Genomic DNA, 17766 nt, shown 5'->3' on the forward strand with positions numbered 1-17766 from the left:
GGGTTACTTAGTGCTGAGATAGATCCTAGCGATTATTTCCTTTGGCTGATGTGCTTTTCAAAAAGCAACCTCTTGCTTTGGTTGTGTTACTTACACCCCTCGCTTCTTTTGCATGCAGCTGGAATTTCAAGGAGTGCTCTCCCTTCTCCACTACCACAATGTAGTTATTGTCTCATTTGGCTTGTCTTGGACAGCACAGATTTGGTGGGTTTTGGTTTTGGTTTTTTTAAAGTAACTTTATTTTCTCTGCTCTGCTTTCCTTTTTCAAGAGTTTTACTCTAATTAACACCTTCTGCAAATGCACTGGGAGATTTCTTTCCATTCCCCTCTGTCGTCAGGCCTAGGCTTGATGTTTCTGGTTTTTTGGTAGTACGTACTGAAGTCCATAGTGGAAGTACCTCTGCTCTAGTGTTTAGTACTCTCAGAAGCTAAAGCAGGCTTTCTGAGCAGAAACTATTGGTTGTACCAAAGTTAACATTAGTGTGACTTCTGTTTTGACTGGGACCTTTTTAGATGTTACCCCCTTACAAATATGTGTATTTTTTCCCCCTTTTTGCTTCTAAATGTTGGTAACATTCACTCCCTGTGTGCTTTGGAAGCTGGATGTGTCCCACATCTGTCATCTTTATGCATTGCGAAAGTCTAGTTTCTTATTCCGACATTGATTAATTATCAACCCAGTCTTCTGCATAAAACATAAGCTAGCTTCTTTGAGACCCTCATGAACAAATGCATAACGTGAAATTGAAGAAACAAATAGTCCCAATGAGTCCCTTTTACAGAGAAATACAGATGCGACACAGTCCGTCATTTAATGTACAGCAGCTGTTCCCAGGGCACCACTTCCAAATGTAAGACGTTACATATCCAAACCAGTGCCATGAGTCAAGAACGAGTGTGTAGCCATGCTGGATTTTTAAAATCAAGTTTCAGTTATTTACAAATCCGTTTCAAAAATGCTCATTTCAATTCAAACACGTCAAAGTGACATGTTTGTGGACTTTGGGAAGAAAAGAGGAATCTAGCATATCACACACCGCACACCTGATACACTGAGTAGGATTGGGATAACCTCATCGATGCATTACTGGTTCATATTGCTTCCAAAAGTTCCAGTTGTCCCAAAAAAAAAAAAAGCTTTACATTCAAAATTGGTGGTCAGGTCCAACCAGACTCTTTTAGAAAGGGCAGGTTCTTCTTCTGGGCATGTTCAGAGCTTATCTAATCGCTGCTTCAAATTTCATCCCTAAATTATGCCTCAATATTAGGAAGGATTTAACTGGACATATTGTTTGCCAAGGAAACAACGCTTTATCCGTAAAAACTCTTGAGTCGTGGTATGTGAGACAACAGCCCAGCAATCCATTTGGCATGAGTGTGCCGATAGCAGATCCTCTGAGCGATGGCATCGGATGCTGCTTTGTTACATTGGTGGCACAGCGCCTAGGAGCAAAGCGGCAAGTGCAGTCCCGTTTTGAACCAAACTTCATGTGGCAACTTTTTCTACCTTTTGCTGTATCGAGGAATTTAGGATTGTTATGCTTGCAAAAGCAGAGGATTCTGTTCAGTGGGTTTTAGACACCTTACTTTATGCTAGCATCCATCACAGCCCAGCTACTATGCATTTCTCTCCTTTTACATCCTTTTTTTTTCTCTAACTTCATACAAAGTTCTGTTAAATATAACTTCTCTCCTCAAAACTAACAAGCAATGGAAGAACACTTTAAATTGGTTACATCATGAATCTTAGCATCAGAAAGTAATTTTCAGTCAGTAGTATGTATAAGAAAAATTTCAGTGAGTGTTTTTATTTTCCTACATTTGCAAGGAAGCCTTGAACTGAACCTGCTGCATTATACGCTGCCAGCAGACAGTGTTCTTAATGCTGTGCAATTTGCATCTGTTCAGTGGATCTTGAAGTCTCATGAAATGGTTTGAACTTTGTTTCATCAGCTTGTTTTGGGGGAAGAGAAGAATGTGTTGGGGAAATCAGTGCAAGTGGATTTGTATGCAGAGGTACTCTAAGATGACTCTTTGTCCAGATTTTCATTTTTTCTTTCTACTGGCCATGGTTTGTTCCGCTAGCAAGCAAGAATTCTAAGTTAACAGGATATAAAATTGGAAAGAACAGATTCTTACCCAGTTTTCCTTGGCAGAAGCACATCAGTTTGCCCTTCCTAAATGACCTATGATGATCTAGCAAATCTGTCCAAGTTATACTGTTTGTTGTTAAGCTGTTTTAACAGAACTAGGGGCTAGGGATATTTATTCTGAACCTTACGACGCCCAGATCCTTTTGTGGCATTGGACAAGTGATTTAAAATTTTATCTGTCTGTTCACTGCGTCATGATACTAGGTTAAGTCTGGGCTTTTTTTGACTAAATGAAATTACAGTATATTTGCAAAGATCCTGAAAAGCGTTGTCTTTCTGTGAGCCAGCAGAAAACAAGTGCAGAAGCGTTACGGTTGATACTCACTCGGGCAACTTACCGCTAAAATTTTTGTGCATCACAGATGAACAAGAGGCCTTGAAATCCATCATGAAGGACCTGGTAGCACTCCAGATGAGCCGACGCCACAGACTGACTGGGTATGATACCATGAAGAATAAAGACACTGCTCACTCCAACAAACAGGTAATAGGCCATTTAATGAGTACTTGAAAGCGTTACCTGGAGGCAGAAGGGACAGAGTAGGTTGACAGTGGGTCTGCTGCCTGTGCTCCCTCTTGTGCTTCTGACAGCCAGAGCATCACAGGTGGATTAGCTCACTATTCCTGCTCAGGCTGTGTTGCCAAGATGGTATTTTTTTTTATTTACTTACCTTTATGGACTAGGGAGGGTATAGTTTTGATAATTTGCAACATGCTGGTATTCTGCCTTCCCCCCACACGTGTGTTTGATGGGATTTGGTCTGTGTAGATTAGCTAAAATATTTACTGAATGGTTTTCTGGTTTCGTGATCGTATTGCCATTTTTAAAAATTACTTTATTATTTTTAAAGAAAAAACACAATGCCAGCAGTCCACCCCTCTTGGGCAGCCCTGCAATAACAAACCAGTGTGCCTCTGCAGTGGAAGAAAAAAAAATTCCGGTAAGAAAACTCGCTTCCTATTCAATATTAGCAATTGTAAATTAGGAGCGTGTTTTAAAGTTGTGCAGTGACCTTTACAGAATTCATTTAAGCAGGTGTGGGAGGCGAGGAAGGCTTTTCTATACTGACTCTATCATGATGTAGCGGTATGATGCACTTTTCATTGTAGTGGAAATAATACTTAAATTCAAAGCAGAGAACTGAGAAGTGTAATGATGAAAAGGAAACAAGTATTTCCATTTCTGATGCAAAAGGAGGCCACTGCAGTTTAAGGCTGCATAAAGCAGTCTGTTGGATAATGAACTACTGCTGGTCTCATCCTCACATGATTCCAACTGCATGTGAATACAGAATGAAGATCCTGATAAAAGGTAGTCAAACAGAAGTTGATCCAAGAAGAACAGTGAAGGGGATTGTCTGAAAGGACTGGCTTTAGTGAAACTATAATAAAGCTTGCTTCAGTGAAAAAAGAAACAGCTTTTTGCAGGTGTCTGAATAGAGGCAGCATCCCTAACAGAGAGGATTGTCTGGAGTTACCCAGTCATATGTCACACGAAGATGGGAATGAAACTAACCTTTATTTGGGCATGAGGATGTGAAGCCCATTTTTCCAAAAGAAACACTTTTCCCAAGGTAATAAGTGGCAGGGTCAAGACTTCAAAGTCTTTCTAGGTTTGTTCGACTTTGCTAGAGACTCTTTTTTGTAGAGAGAACTATTGCATTGACTTTCTGGTAGAAAGAAAGGACAGAATAATATTACTCTGTCAGTATATGCTGCATGTCATTTGAATGAAATACTTCAATGAAAAAGCAACGATTTCAATCGAGAATTGTTTGTCCATTACTGTCTTAAAAATTAAATCAAGTTACTGGCAGTTAGACTGGCATTAACAGGAGAAGTTGCCTGTATCAGTAAAATAACTCTTTCAGTTTATATTCCTATTACAGGCTTAAGCTTTTTGGAGCAGGCTTTAAAATTCATGTCTGTCTCTTCCTTATGCTTTGTCTGCTCATAATCTACTTGATCAGCTGGGATCTGGGATTTCCTCGAATGTGCTGGACAAATCCCTAGATGGAGTAGTACAAAATCCTTTCCAAATCACTTCGAAACGTAAATTCAGAAATATCTTAAATCAAAATCTGTAATTATTATTTATGATACCGCATCCCAGAACTGGAACGCTAAAGTACTAAACTTGGATTTGCTTTCTTACTCATCTCCTAGGACAGTTTATGTGAGTTACTTTTAAAAAGTGGTTTATATAGGTGATAGGTTCGCTGCTTTCAAAGGAAACAAGAAACACTAGGTGTTTAATTCCTGTAGGTTCTCTCTGAAATGTAAACACTTAAGATCACTTCGAATACCTTTTCTTAGAACTTTGAAAAATAGACACGAATGGCCAGTGTCTGATCCTTTTGAAAAAATCATCAGGAGATAGATGCCAAATTCCACCCCCCCTTCCCATTGTTACAAATTACAGATTTGAAGGTGTGCAGTGGAGTTGAGAAAGAGGTTTTGGTTGGTTTGGGTACCAACAAGTTGAAGATAGGTTTTTGAAGAGCCCTGAGGATCTTCGAGCGTTGTCTAATTTTAGCTAGGGAGAGCTTTGTCACTTAGCTCTTTTCATGACCTAAAACACATCTTGAGGTCAGAAATTTAATCTGAAAAATTACTTTAATTCAATTTCATCCAAACAGTCCTGTTGAGTTCCCCTAGACTGGGCTGCTTATAATAGTATAGCATTTAAAAAAAAAAAAAAAGAGCCTTACTTCCCTGAAAATCCTGCTATAAAGGGATCATTCCTCCCTCCATTATGTCTAAGAAACAACTGTGTCATCAGTAGTTGGCTGCTGGGCATCTTTTATATTTATTATTCCTATGCTGTTTGTTACATTTTTCCCTTACTGTTCAACTAAAATGAGTTCTCTAGAATTTGCTTCATTCTGCTATCATTCTAGAGTAAGTTCTTTCTCTCCCTACATCTGAGAAAGTGTCTTTGGTAAAGTTAGGTGTAAATTACCCACCTGCAGATGATTGTTGCTCTGATTGGGAAGCTCATTTATCGTGATCAATTCTGTACCTACAGTAGTGCTGCAGGAATACTGTGTACTCGCTGTGATTGCATGGGTCCCTTTGAACTGCATTCTTGACCACTAGGCCTGCCAGATACTTCCTCTAGCTAAAGAGCATTTCCTGGCCACTTTTTTTTGAAGTTCCTAGATGTATGATTGCCTATTGTCTAAGGCTTTCACAGATGGCTTAATCTATTCCAATCGCATAAATTGTGCAGCAGAAATTATGGAGTCTTATCAGAGCAGATTTTTCCCTTTTATTTTTGTCTTTGTGACCTAAATTGGGATTTGAACTTTGATCTCCAGAGTTGAAAGTTCAGCATGTTGACTCTTCCGTGCCACATAGCATCTTCTGAGTTTACAGTGAAATGCACAGGTTGTGTGGTCAGTACTTTTAACCCTCTGCCAGATATGGATGATGACCCCTTTGCACTTTAAAAGGTGACACATAGTTAACTTGTTTGTAACTTCATAGCCTGAGTTTCAGGGGGCTGCGCTTTTACAAAAGCAGAGATTTAGTCTGTGTCTTAAGAATAAAGAATGCTGCACATTCCCTGTGTCTCTCTTTTTTTGCCATAGCAGAAAACGTGCTTGCTTTGAGAATGCACAAAGAAAATTAGCTTCAGTTCAGATGAATATGCAGTTGGATTCAATTTCAGATTTTTGCTGTGCAAGATAGATTTATTTTCCTTACAGTTAAAGTGTATTTCAGTGTCCTCTGTTTAAGTGACAGTTAATAAAAATTACAGCTTAGTTTTTACCCCTTTCATTCTCTTTCTCCTTTAGCAATTCTCCATTCCTTATGATGCTGTGTTCACATCTCAGCCACTTGTTGTCCACAGTCTGCTTCAGCTTCCGTGGAGAAAGTTATCAGACTTGATGTTAGCCTTTTGAGAGGCTGATGCCAACCACAAAACCAAATTGACCTGCTTGGTGTTTCAGCCTTAAAGTCATATTATGACCCATTTGTGTGCTGTTATGTATTCCAGAGTTTCATTGTGAACTAACCTTTTGTTCTTTCTTCTGCAGAATGATGTAAGGATAAAGTTTGAACATAACGGGGAAAGACGGTAAGTGTCTTCACTACTTTGATTCTTTGCTTAGTAGAATAATGTAGTTGTAAGTAATTTAGGTTAAATACTTTGTTGGCTTTACTTTCCTTGTTCCCGAATGAAAAACACAGAGTAAAGGCAACAGCGAACAGGTCATACACAGCTTAGTTATTTTTAAAAATCAGTGTGTCGTACAACACTTTTGTTTGATTTATTTCCATAATATCTATTTGTAAGTGAAGTGCAGTAATATTTAAAAAAAGCTCTCCAGCCTGAAATAAATTCAGCCTTTGTCCCTTTTTGTTTCATTTAACTAAAACCAAATAAAACTGATCAAATTAGTGTGATTCTTTTCTAGTTTCTCACTTCCTGGTGACCTGTCACTGTCGCTGTCCTGCTGTGACTGAGCAACAGATACAGCAAGGGAAGATTTTTTTCATTGGTGTGAAAGTTCCCTTGTTATTTCCTCTGATACTTGCTTTTGAGAGACTTTATTTTACAAAAACCAAAATTAACTGAACTAGCATTTTCAGTGTTTACAGTATTGTTTGCAATGGCTAAAATTGCCTAGGCATTTCAAAGCAGGTCTCAAAAAGCCCCTTGTTTACCATCTAACAGCCTCTTTAAGGCTGCTCTTGAGCTCTCGCTGACGGGAAAAAGGGATCTTGATGCTAGGTTCCATTAATTTGAAGAAATTAATTGGATTGTAAGCATGAATTTATAGACTGCTCTTCACAGACGTCCTATGGGAATCCTTTGGCTTCTCCCATCCCAGACAGTACTTTCAACATGAAGTAGTTCACTGTTTTCATGATAAAATGCAAATTCAATGTTGATAGTACAACAGTGCAAGTTGTATGTAGTGATCCTAATAGCCCATTACTAGCAAAGATTACTGACTGAGCTGCTTAAGCTCATCCTCAAGTATCCTCCTTTGTGAAATTCAGGGATTTTTGTTAAAACAGAAAAGCGGAGAGAGTCTTTGTTGGTAAAGCAGGCAATAATTTATAAAGCCTTCCCCAAAAATTGAACTGTTTAATTCACCAAAGTCCTACATGGTGAATTCTGTTACTAAAAAAACCCCTGACTTTTGGTGCTCAAGGAGAAAGTAATCGTAGCTGGGATCTACTGCTGCCTTTGTCAGCCAGATCTTCTCAGCACTCTGCTGTGTCAAAGGCATTGTGTGGACTACAACAGAGCGGCTGTGCAACATGTCACAATTTCTTGTGATACCGTGTTAGGACAAGGTAACTCGGAAGCAAAATCTTGTCACCACAGCCCTATCATCTTGCATGTCTTCTGCCTCAGTACATTTAAGATGGCACAGAGTTCAGGGGAGAAGAAAGAGTTTTTTTTCTGAAGTAACGTTAAAATGAAAAGGTTGATTGTGTGTTAGTCTAATTATGCAGTTACGCTCGCCTGAATTCCCCATTCCCAAAGTGGTATGCAGTTACAGACAGCAAGCTTGCACCGAGAATGTAAGTGTGTGTGCTTGGTTTCAGAGGAGCTGCCAGATCTAACCACAAATATTTTAGGTGGTCAGGCAGGAATGGGCTCCTTAAACCCTGCAGTCCATGATTTTGTGTTAGAAGAGTGCATAGAGTTTTTAAACTAATAGAATTTGTGGCACCTGAGAACAGCTCTGCTTTTTAATGCTTTGAGTGTAGAATGGAAGCCTTTATAAGGGACTTCAGCTCAACTGAGAGCTAAATTGCGTTCGTACACTGCCAGAGTACTGTAATTTCATGGATGGGTTTCTTAGTAATATGTAGAATATGTTATTGTGGGCTGCTTTTTAACAAGGACAATTATTTCTAAATAGCTGAATGTTGTAGGTCTGGTAGCAAGATGAACCCTTCCTGGGAAGGGGCTAAGGAAGCCAACTAACACTAGAGCTATTTAAAACAAAAGCTGGATATTGTGAAAAGATACCGAGTGCTGGCGAGACAGCCTGGATGGACGTTTGGAAACTAAGCCGTCTATCCAAAGCACTGGTTCAGCACGAACTTGTGTGAGCTTCCCCAGAGGTGATTCGGGGTTTCACTGAGCTCAGAGAGTTGACTCTGTGAGCAAGATAGGTCTTGAGTTTGTCATCCGTTCAGGTCTTCCTCTTTCTGCCTGGTGGCAAAATTGTTAAGTGGTGCTAATAATCAATCAAGCTTTTTGTGGCAGTATTTCAGCTATGCCAAAGGAGAGTTGATTCAAATTGCAGCGGTGGGGTAAGCAGCTATCGAAGGGGTCTCATAGCCTGCAGAAGGATGGTGGCTGTCAGTTGTGTCCCAGAGCTCTTTGTTTAACTTGCCAGTAGTGGAGACGCAGTGTGGTCTCGTGGCCCGTGGAAGCAGATGGCAAGAAGTCTGGTTGCAGAAGCCCGAAGGCAAGAACAGCCAACCATCTGGGCCTTGTGCAGCAGAGAGATGAAAAGTGGATTTCGGAGCAGTACGTCCTTGGTTTGCTAGAATAGTGGGTTGTAAACTATAGTTCATGTTTGAATCTTCCAGTTCTTGACCCAGGATATTTTACTCAGTGATTCTTCTGAAGAGGGTGAAAATCATCCTTTTCCATGGCTGTCAAGGTAGTGACTTTCTGAATACTCGGCAACTTCCTACAAAAGAACATTCCAGCAAATTAGACAGTTTTAGATGCTTTGCTGGAACTTCCTATTACTACTTTGCCTAAAACATTAGTTCCTATTCCAAGGTAGGCAGAACAGTAATAAAACCAAACAAAAGCGTATACTGTCATTTTCTGAAAAGCATGCATGTGGCACAGGATTTTGCAGGGTTCTCCTAGGACGGCTGTGCCTGTTGCCATTTTGGGTTTCTTGAGGCCGTTTGTGCATGTGAGTCTAAAACTCCTGCCATCAACTGACAAGGAAATGGCTGAGTGCTGGAACTGGGGATTTAGTGTGTCACAAGGTCTGGACTCAGGGAAAGTCATCAGAATAATTTACATCTGTGGATATTTTATGGGTCGGTCGGTCAGTCAGTGAAGGTGCCCAGAGATGCATTACATATGAAAAATACTTGGGAGGGAGGAAGCATGACAGTATGAGACTGCTCTGTCTTATATGAGTATTCTGTCTTAGGTGTCTGTCTTATATGAATATTCTGAATTATTGCAAGTCAACTGTACCGCTGCTGTTACGGTTGAAGCAGTATTTAAGTTTTGTTCTATTTGGCCTCTGTAATTAAAACAAAAGGGCAATTTTTTTAAATAAAGCAAGCCATGAGTAACAAGCCGTTGCACAGTTACAGTTAGATTTGACTTCAGCTCTTGAGAAAAAGCCCGTGCTGTATTGCACAGCATTTGAAGGATAACTGGAGAGACAGCGTGGTGAGTCTGTGATTCGGATGTTTGGAGATGTTTGACTTGAGCATGCAGAGGGCTAACATGGAGCTAACATCACAGACCACCTTTGGGAAAGAGGGTTTTCAGATTCCTTTGTGTCATCCTGCTGATGCCTTCCCTCGGGAGTTCAGGACTAACTTTGCTGTGGGAATGTTTGCTGAAACCTTTCAACTGGAAGACATTTTGGAAATTTTTAGGGAGTGAGTTTTGAGTTCAGGTACTGGAGTGCTTAAACCAAATAATTTTTTGTTCTTTGGGTCTTCTGCAGCTTTTAATTCAACTCTCACTGAATGTATTTGTTTGTGTTTTGTGCCTGAGGCAGTATTCTTTAAGCCAAAGTGCATAGGAGATTTGTATCCTGTTACGTGAAAGACATTTATTCAGTAAAGGATACTTTTTCTGTCCAGGGACAAAGGCATTCTATTTGAAATCTTCAGCTGAATATTGCATTTTGACAAACCATTTGGAAATGGGCCAGAGATCAAGAATTCCTTGCTGAAATGATTAATATCAGTTCAAATTAGAAAGGTTCACTACCTGCTTGAGGATGACAGGAGAACATTCAAATGTGTTTTTAGTGATTCAACCATCTGATTTGATTGCATTATCAAGTATATCTCTGAATTCAGTCAGCGATTCTCTTTCGTTCCAGAATCATCCCATTTGTCCGTCCCGTACGCTATGAAGACGTGCAACAGAAAGTGAAAACAGCCTTTGGCCAGCCACTGGACCTCCACTACATGAACAATGAGGTACAAAGCATTGTTATAAGTGCTCAGAACATGTAACACTCTCTCTGGATGACACCTCCTTTTCGCCTCCCAAATTCCATACCCTTAAATTCAATTTTCAGTTCTTCCCTCTAATACAAACTATAGTTGAATCACTCTGCTCCAGAGGAAAACATGCTGATACTGATGTATTGTACGAACGTCAGCATCTTGCTTCCTTACACTGGTATTGTTTAGGAGACTCTCTTGGGGAAGTAAAAAAAAGGTATTTGAAGTATTTTGACTGTTGAAAGCAACTATTGCAGGCAATATACCTACAGTCTGAGGACTGAAGGCAGTCCTGGAGTCATTTCTTCAGCCCGATAGCAGAGTCAGTATTGTTTGGGGTGTTTGCTGACCAGCAGCAGCCATCCTGCCTTTTGTAACGCATTTACCTCCCACTGCCTGCAACGCTATCTGCTCATTGCCCAGCTATTAGGTGAACAAGGGGAGTCAGAGAACAGGGGAAGCTCTCTGATGTGAGATGCTGTAGGGGGGCTGTGGGCACTGTCATTGGTAAAAGAAAGTGACCTGGGGGATAGCGTTTGTCTGTGAGGAACTGGGTAGTCCATGTTAATAATCTAAAGTATTTTGTTGGCTTTCTCACTCTCGACACCCTGGCTTTTCCTTGTTTTGTTTTTTTGGGGGTTTGTGGGTTTTTTGTGGTTTTTTTTTTTTAATTGTGGCATTGCCCTCCCACCGTTCAGGACTGCATCCCTAATGAGAGACACAAAAATCCATTCACCAGCAGGAGTCAGACAAAAATGAAAGGGGTTCTTCAGTGTTAATGACATTCGTGTTTCTAGATGTGAATGGGCTGTAGAATAGAGGGTGCGTGAGCATAATTTCATGGGGTCTTATTAGCAAGTTTTAAATTCTTCTTCAATTCCCTCTTAATCTTCTTCATACTAGTCTCTATCTAAAACCCAATTTTCAGTTGATTGTTAGGTCTGGATTCATAAGTATTCTGAGACAATGTTCTCATTAGGGAGTCAGGGGCCTGTCTCTGACTTGCTCTTTGCAAACAACAAATTCAGGTAGCGATTCATATTTTTGTGGATGGTGCCTTAGAGAAATTTGCATAGGGTCAGCCGTTTCTCTGAGGGCATGGGAGGAAAACCTTGTTGACAAGGACAGTAAGACAGTATTGTAAGGAAAATTTGTGGAATAATTGAGCAATCAGAATCCTATCTTGTATTCTGATTTTTTTTTTTCTTTTTGTAATGTTTGTTTAAATATCTGTTGTGGAAGTAGACTTATTTTCACTGTCTTTTCTAATGATTTTTTTTCCTGTTCTTTATTTTGCAGCTATCTATTCCTTTGAAAAATCAAGATGACCTGGATAAAGCAGTAGATCTCTTAGACCGAAGCTCTAATGTGAAAAGCCTTAGAATATTATTGCTGTCGCAGGACAGAAACCATGTAGGTAACAACTTCTGTGACTGCAGCAAAATGAAGGATTTTACCCTTAAGTCTCTGAAAAATGATAGTAGCCATATCCGAGAGTAACAGGGATTAGCAAAAATCACTGTTCACAGACACGAATGCATATATTTATCCTCTTGGCTTTGACTTAGCTGCAGGTATCTCTTTTTTCGTTTTGTGGTGTTTTCCCCCACGCCCCCCCGGTTTCAGCAACTGTTCAGGGAGTAAAACATTGCAGCTTTTTAAGCTGTAATATGAAGGCCATTTTACATCAAGTACCCAATGACTGTATTCAGAAAACACTTAATGAGTTTGGTTCGCAGAGAGCTTTTTTTACCTTTGATTAATAACACAGTTTTGAGAGTGCATGTAATTATCTTGCCTTTAAGAAAGCACAGGTTGTCCTTGAAGACGAGCTATAAGCACTTTTTTTCCTGAGTGAGAAGCCTGAGGACAATTCCCAATTAGTTTTCAGTTCTGTAGCCTAATGCATTGAGTCCAGCCTTACTCTGTAGAAACTAAGTTGCTTTTAGCTAATAATGGTCTATTCACACCTAAGATGAATTTGATTGTGTCTTGGTTCACTTTCCTATAGCACAGGTGGCTATGTCAGTGAGTGTCAATGTAGTCTGCGCTTTTCAGCACAAAAGATCGTAACATAAGAAGGAAGCCTTTAAGTCAAGTTCCCAAAGCTGCCCATTTTGGACAGTGAATTGAACTGCAAGTTGAAGAGGACAAAGAGAGTCAGAAGTTTCCCTTATTCCTGATCTGTGACTGGAAAACTTTGTTCGCTCAACTAATGTCTTTTTCTTTTTTTTTTTTTCAGAAACAAGGTCACATGGCTTTTCAAGCCAAAGACCTTGATAGCTTAGATATTTTATTTGCAAATTACCAAATTCTCTTGAAGAGTGTGACACAAAAAGCTACTCTGTCTTGAAAGCTCTGTTGGTAGTAGCTTGTTGATCTTGAATGTTCATCTCTATTCAAGTTCTGCAGGCTGTGAACTGAAACTCTTGAAATAATCACATCTATAATTCTTGGAACTGTCAGGAGAACTTAAATATACTTCTCGCTATTTTTGAACTTGATAATCCACGTTAATAGAAATACAGAGACCTTCAGGAGTGTTAACAGCCCTTTCCCAAATGACTGGATGCCAAAAGCTGGAAAGGTGTAGGAGGGGATGATGCTGTTCCTTGTCCTATGCCCTTTCCCTAAGCATTTGTTACTGGCTGTTCTAAAGACAATACTTGGCAAGAAGGCCTTTGGTCTGACCTAGCGTCGTCAGACTTTGTTCTATGTTGTCAGGAAGCAGTCTGTAAAAGGTGGCCTCAACTTTTGGTATAACACAGTAAAACAATCCTCTTTTACAGCCCTCTGTTAATTTTAGTGTCTTTAGACTGCAAACCAGATGTGAAGTGATACTATCTAAACTTTACATAAGCCACCTATGGTAAACACTTAGTAAATCTCATGCTGCACCAGCCAGTAGCCAGTACTGTGGTCTTGTCCTTTTATTAGCTGTTTTTTCCTCTTTTGCTCAAAGCAGAAACAAACAGCGAAGTCTTCAGTAAGTGCCACTGTTTCCCCCCTCTCCTCCGACTTCCTCTTCAGCTCTGAGTTGCCTGACAGGAGAGCCCTACATGTGATAAAGCAAAAGCCCACAAGTCTGAAGGAGGTTTCTTGGCTGCATGATCTCATCCCACTGAGGGAGCGGGAAGCATTATTTTTCCTGAAGTACAGGATGCAGATTTTGTTTTGGTTGTGCTCTTTTCTTTTTCTGGGGATGGAAAGGTAATGCCGTGACTTTGGCACAAATATGTATATAAAACAAATTAACTTTACAGCAGTAGCTGTGTGACTAGTACGGAGAGCCTGTGTTTGTGAATAGTGTTTATATTAATTTTCTTGTGCCTCTTTCTGTGGCTCACTTGTGCTTTCTTTTATCAAGCATCTCACTTCTGTTGTCAGTCCTTTTCTTTCTGTTTAGAAACTAATGGGAAGAACTGGTTTAGTTGAACACCTAGAGTACTAAAGCCAGACTGTCCACATAAATAGTGTGACCTCTGCACCCTTTATTCAGCTCCCATGAATCTATTCATGGTAGTGTTTATATAATTTAAATCAGGCTCTCTCCTTACTGTGGGCCAGGGTAAGTGCTTATTAAACGAGCAACTATTCGATACTTTACTTTTTTGATTGTGTGACCTCACACCTTGTTTGCCAGTCATATTCAAATAATTTTCAGAGGTCAGAATTAATTTCCTTGGGGTATCTTTGGTTCTGTTCATCTCAAAACAATAAGTTAACATTGGTGAAATTCCATAACACACAAGAGGAAGGGAATATTATATCCTCTTGTAAAACTAGGTGCTTTGGGACAAGAAGATTAGAACTGAAAGTGGCCACTAGTATTCAGCATCTGCTTTGCCATGCATAGGATCTCATTTGCTTGTGGGAGGTTGGCAGTTCACAGTATTTTGTACGTTCAGACCTTAGTGCACCATCCTCAGATTGTTGGTGTCTTGTTCGGTCCTCTGTTAAGAGCCCGCATTCCCTGTATCATCCATGGAGAGAGCACAGAGGTGTTAGCTGCCTGAAGCTGCAGTCTAAATATTTCCGAGTGAGCACCCTCTGGAGTCTGAAGTGGCCTTGCAGTTTCTCCTGGCAGAGCTGTGCGTAACTGGTGCACAAGGAGGGCAGCAGTTCTCCTGGGCAGCATCCTGCTGCCCTAAATTGCAAAACCATCCTGCAGTTCCTCTTCCTACAAAGCGTGCTGGAGTTACCCCTTCTATCTTCCCCAACAAACTGGGGAGAAGTCCTTTGACATATCTTCTTTAATTCCTCTTCCTGCCTTGGATGACATGAAGGCATTGTGGAAAAATGATCTTTAATTAGATCCTCTCTTTGTAAGTTCAGGGGAGGGTGAATAAAAGCAACACAGGCAGCATTCATGTTGGCATCTCCAAACTCTTTGTGCTCTTAAACTCTGTAGAATTTGTTTTCACTTACACGACCTGAATTGTCAGTTTACTTTTTGAAGATTGTGGGGACTCAGGTTGCTATCTAACTGCTTCTGAAAGAGGGCAAGATTCATGATTTATCTCTGCTGACCAAGGTGGCTGATAGAATTTGTGGGTTCTTCCTTGTTCTGGTCGCAGTGAGCGATATGAACCCTTTCTTGTTGGTTTCATAGGTAGCTGCTAATGGAAGACAAACATTGAGACTTGTAAATCCTGCATTTGATTTGAGACTGGAGGATAGCATGCTCTAGTTGTTCGACTCCTGTTTTACACCATAATTGTAAAGCTTGCTCTTTTGCTGCCTTTATTGTTTGTGTTCTGTGAAGTTAATAAGATTTCAGGCTCTAGAACTGTTTCTCAGCTACTTTCTTGCTACTAAACATAATGATATTTTTGAAATTGTGACCAGACTACTTGAGCTCCTCAGTCTCCTTTTATTTTACTGTATTTTTTTATTTTACCCAACAGACCAGTTCATCACCCCATTCTGGACTGCCCAAACAAGTCAGGATTAAAACTTCCCAGTCTGTCGGGGACGTGAGCACACCCTATCAGCAGCCAGAACCCAGAAGTAGGCATCTGTCTGTCAGTGAGTATTTTTGCCGCTTCTACTTGTCTTTGCTTTGTGAAACGTATCTTTTGGGCACTAGGGTTTATGGTATAGCATTTATGAAAGCCATGAGAAATTGAAAGGTTATTCTAGGACAAGGCAGTTCATTTTCAAAAGCTCTTAATATGTTTACAATAGAACGTTTCAAAGTTCCTAAGTAAGTTGTTGAACAGCTGAGGAGCTGCTACAGGGGATGTCCTAAAGCCAGATTCATTGAGGTTAGAAATTTGGAAAGCTTACGTGAGTCCGTTAAGCCTTTTATTTAGATTGGCAATTTCAGTTCATGAAACTTAGATTTGATTTCTATTTTTTTAAATGCTGGGCTTTGGAATCTGTCCTCACTCCTGTAATCAAGCATTTTACTAGTAGCACAGTAATTGCCACTGCATATCCAACCAGTTCCCTGCCTACTGAGCTCCCTAACCTTTCACTGTCATAATTACCAGGTGAGTAGAGCACAAGACTAATATCATAGGTGTCTGGCACAGCTGCACAAAAGATAATGAGAAAAATCAGAGTAATATATACCTTTGTCTCATTTCCTTTGTGTTTTTGTTAACTTGGTGAACTCATGTTTAGTGGAATGGTCCATGTAAGACTCCTGTAATTTTTATGGCTTCTACCTCTGGTAGGTTTGCCTGAGTCATCTGAATTTCTGTGTCATAACCCCCTGTGTAACTATGCAGTACTATTTAAATCTGTGGTTGAAGGGTGCTCAAAACTGTTAACTTTTTATATGGAAAACTAAAACACGTGAAACTGCTTGAAAGACTTAGGAGTCCAAAAAAAAACAAGTCTGTGGCTTAGACTCTGGCTCGTTGGTGTGAAACTCAGTGAGCAGTGAAAGAGCAGGAAGAAGGTGAGCAATAATAGGGATCTGCAGTATGAAGGCTAGAGCCTAAGATCATATTCTGTGTAAATGACGTCTGCTTTAGAAGTGAGAAAAGCTAAATTTTGCTGGAAACAGAAGCAGAGGCTGGCCATGTTTGTTACAGCAACTATTTTAGGGCTTGTCAGACCTAATGCTTCAGATGACAGGTGCTGCAAATCACGAGGGCACTAGTAGGAGCTGGGAATGCCAGAGTTGTTTTGTTTCCAAGTTCTAAACCAGCTCCTTCTGTGGAAGAGGAGTGCTTCAGTTTCATTAATTATGTCAACTTGAGGCATAATCATTACAGGATTTCAGATCGGTATTTGCGATGCAATCTTCCTGTCAAATAATAAATCCGGTTAAACTAGGACAGTCTCCATGTTGGGGGGTCTAAACTGGAGTCAGATCCACACTGTTCTGACCAAAGGTAATTGGGAGAGTAAGCTCAGTAGAGAAGGACTTCAGAACTGGACCAGTAGTTCTAGACCATACCACGCTTGTCTAGCAAACCTGCTTGTATCCTTTCTAGTCTCCTGATCCCCTCTTGTACAGTTTGCTTTTATGAAGTAGCAAACAAAGAAGTGGTGAAAGCTTGTGAAGTACGTGACTGAAACTAGCACAAAAAAGAGTTTTCCCATCCTTTCTAGTTTAAAGTTAATATGCATAAAAAGAGCAACATTCCTTGGTCTTGTGAAGAAGGCAGCAGTATCCATGCATGTCTGAACACGACATTTCTTTTTTCACAGACAAATTCAATGCCAAAAATATTTTATTAAAAAAAAAAAATCTGTCTCCTTTATTGGCATTCTAAGGTATCCAAATAATGATGCCAAAGCTAACAGACTGTACTGAGTGTCTGTCATGGGTAAACTGTATAGTAATAAGGGGCCCCTTCTGTATCCCAGTTGTACAGGCTCTTTCCTGTTATCCTGGCTTATGGACGCTTTCTGCTTAGCCTGTCATTCATCGATCGAGAAGGCATTGGTTTTATTTTCTGAACATATCAAAGTACCAGACTGTTACATTATTAAGAGGTCCAGAAGAGTTCCAGTTCCGTCAGAGGTGTGATAGTAATTTGGCAATAGCTCAGTCCTGAGTCAATTTCTTCTTCCTTCCGTGTTCCTATCTTTGATTTAGAAATGGAATGTTTCCTAGCATTTTGGGCACAGAGACTTTCCTATTCGTACTACATCATGCAACGAAAGTCGAAAGCAGTGCTCAACAAAAGTTGTTTGCATGCAGGAGGTGTATCTGTGTAGTGCCTGTCTTCTAAAGTGGACGGACCTCAAGCCTGCTGTCACCAATTCAGAAGTTTGGAAGTAAAGATAACTTTTATTTAAAAAAAAAAAGTTACTAAGCATTCTGGCAGCACTTCTGTTTTTTCCACTCACTTCCTTTGATATACATTGATTTAGTGCTGACTTCCTTTTCCTGCCCAGCGATGGTGGCCTTTCCACAATAGCGGCTGGGCCGATGCCAGCGGGACTTGGGCTGCCT

General features: G+C 40.2%; 1 protein-coding gene across 2 annotated transcripts in view; it reads left to right on the forward strand.

Moving 5' to 3' along the window:
* The first annotated feature begins 2520 nt into the window (after positions 1 to 2520).
* Positions 2521 to 17766, forward strand: part of MAP3K3 (mitogen-activated protein kinase kinase kinase 3) — a 30169-nt gene continuing 14923 nt past the window's right edge. Inside the window, exons 1-6 of one of the 2 annotated variants that reach the window (XM_009700958.1) lie at positions 2521 to 2637; positions 3005 to 3094; positions 6197 to 6237; positions 10223 to 10322; positions 11649 to 11762; positions 15257 to 15377. In XM_009700958.1, the coding sequence (XP_009699260.1) occupies positions 2542 to 2637; positions 3005 to 3094; positions 6197 to 6237; positions 10223 to 10322; positions 11649 to 11762; positions 15257 to 15377 (562 nt within the window). In that variant the 5' untranslated portion in view covers positions 2521 to 2541. The remainder of the gene's footprint in view (positions 2638 to 3004; positions 3095 to 6196; positions 6238 to 10222; positions 10323 to 11648; positions 11763 to 15256; positions 15378 to 17766) is intronic. The other variant, XM_009700959.1, reaches the window with a different exon arrangement.

This window comes from Cariama cristata, unplaced genomic scaffold (assembly GCF_000690535.1).
Source record: "Cariama cristata isolate BGI_N322 unplaced genomic scaffold, ASM69053v1 scaffold30225, whole genome shotgun sequence".
In the NCBI taxonomy this organism is placed as follows: Eukaryota; Metazoa; Chordata; class Aves; order Cariamiformes; family Cariamidae; genus Cariama; species Cariama cristata.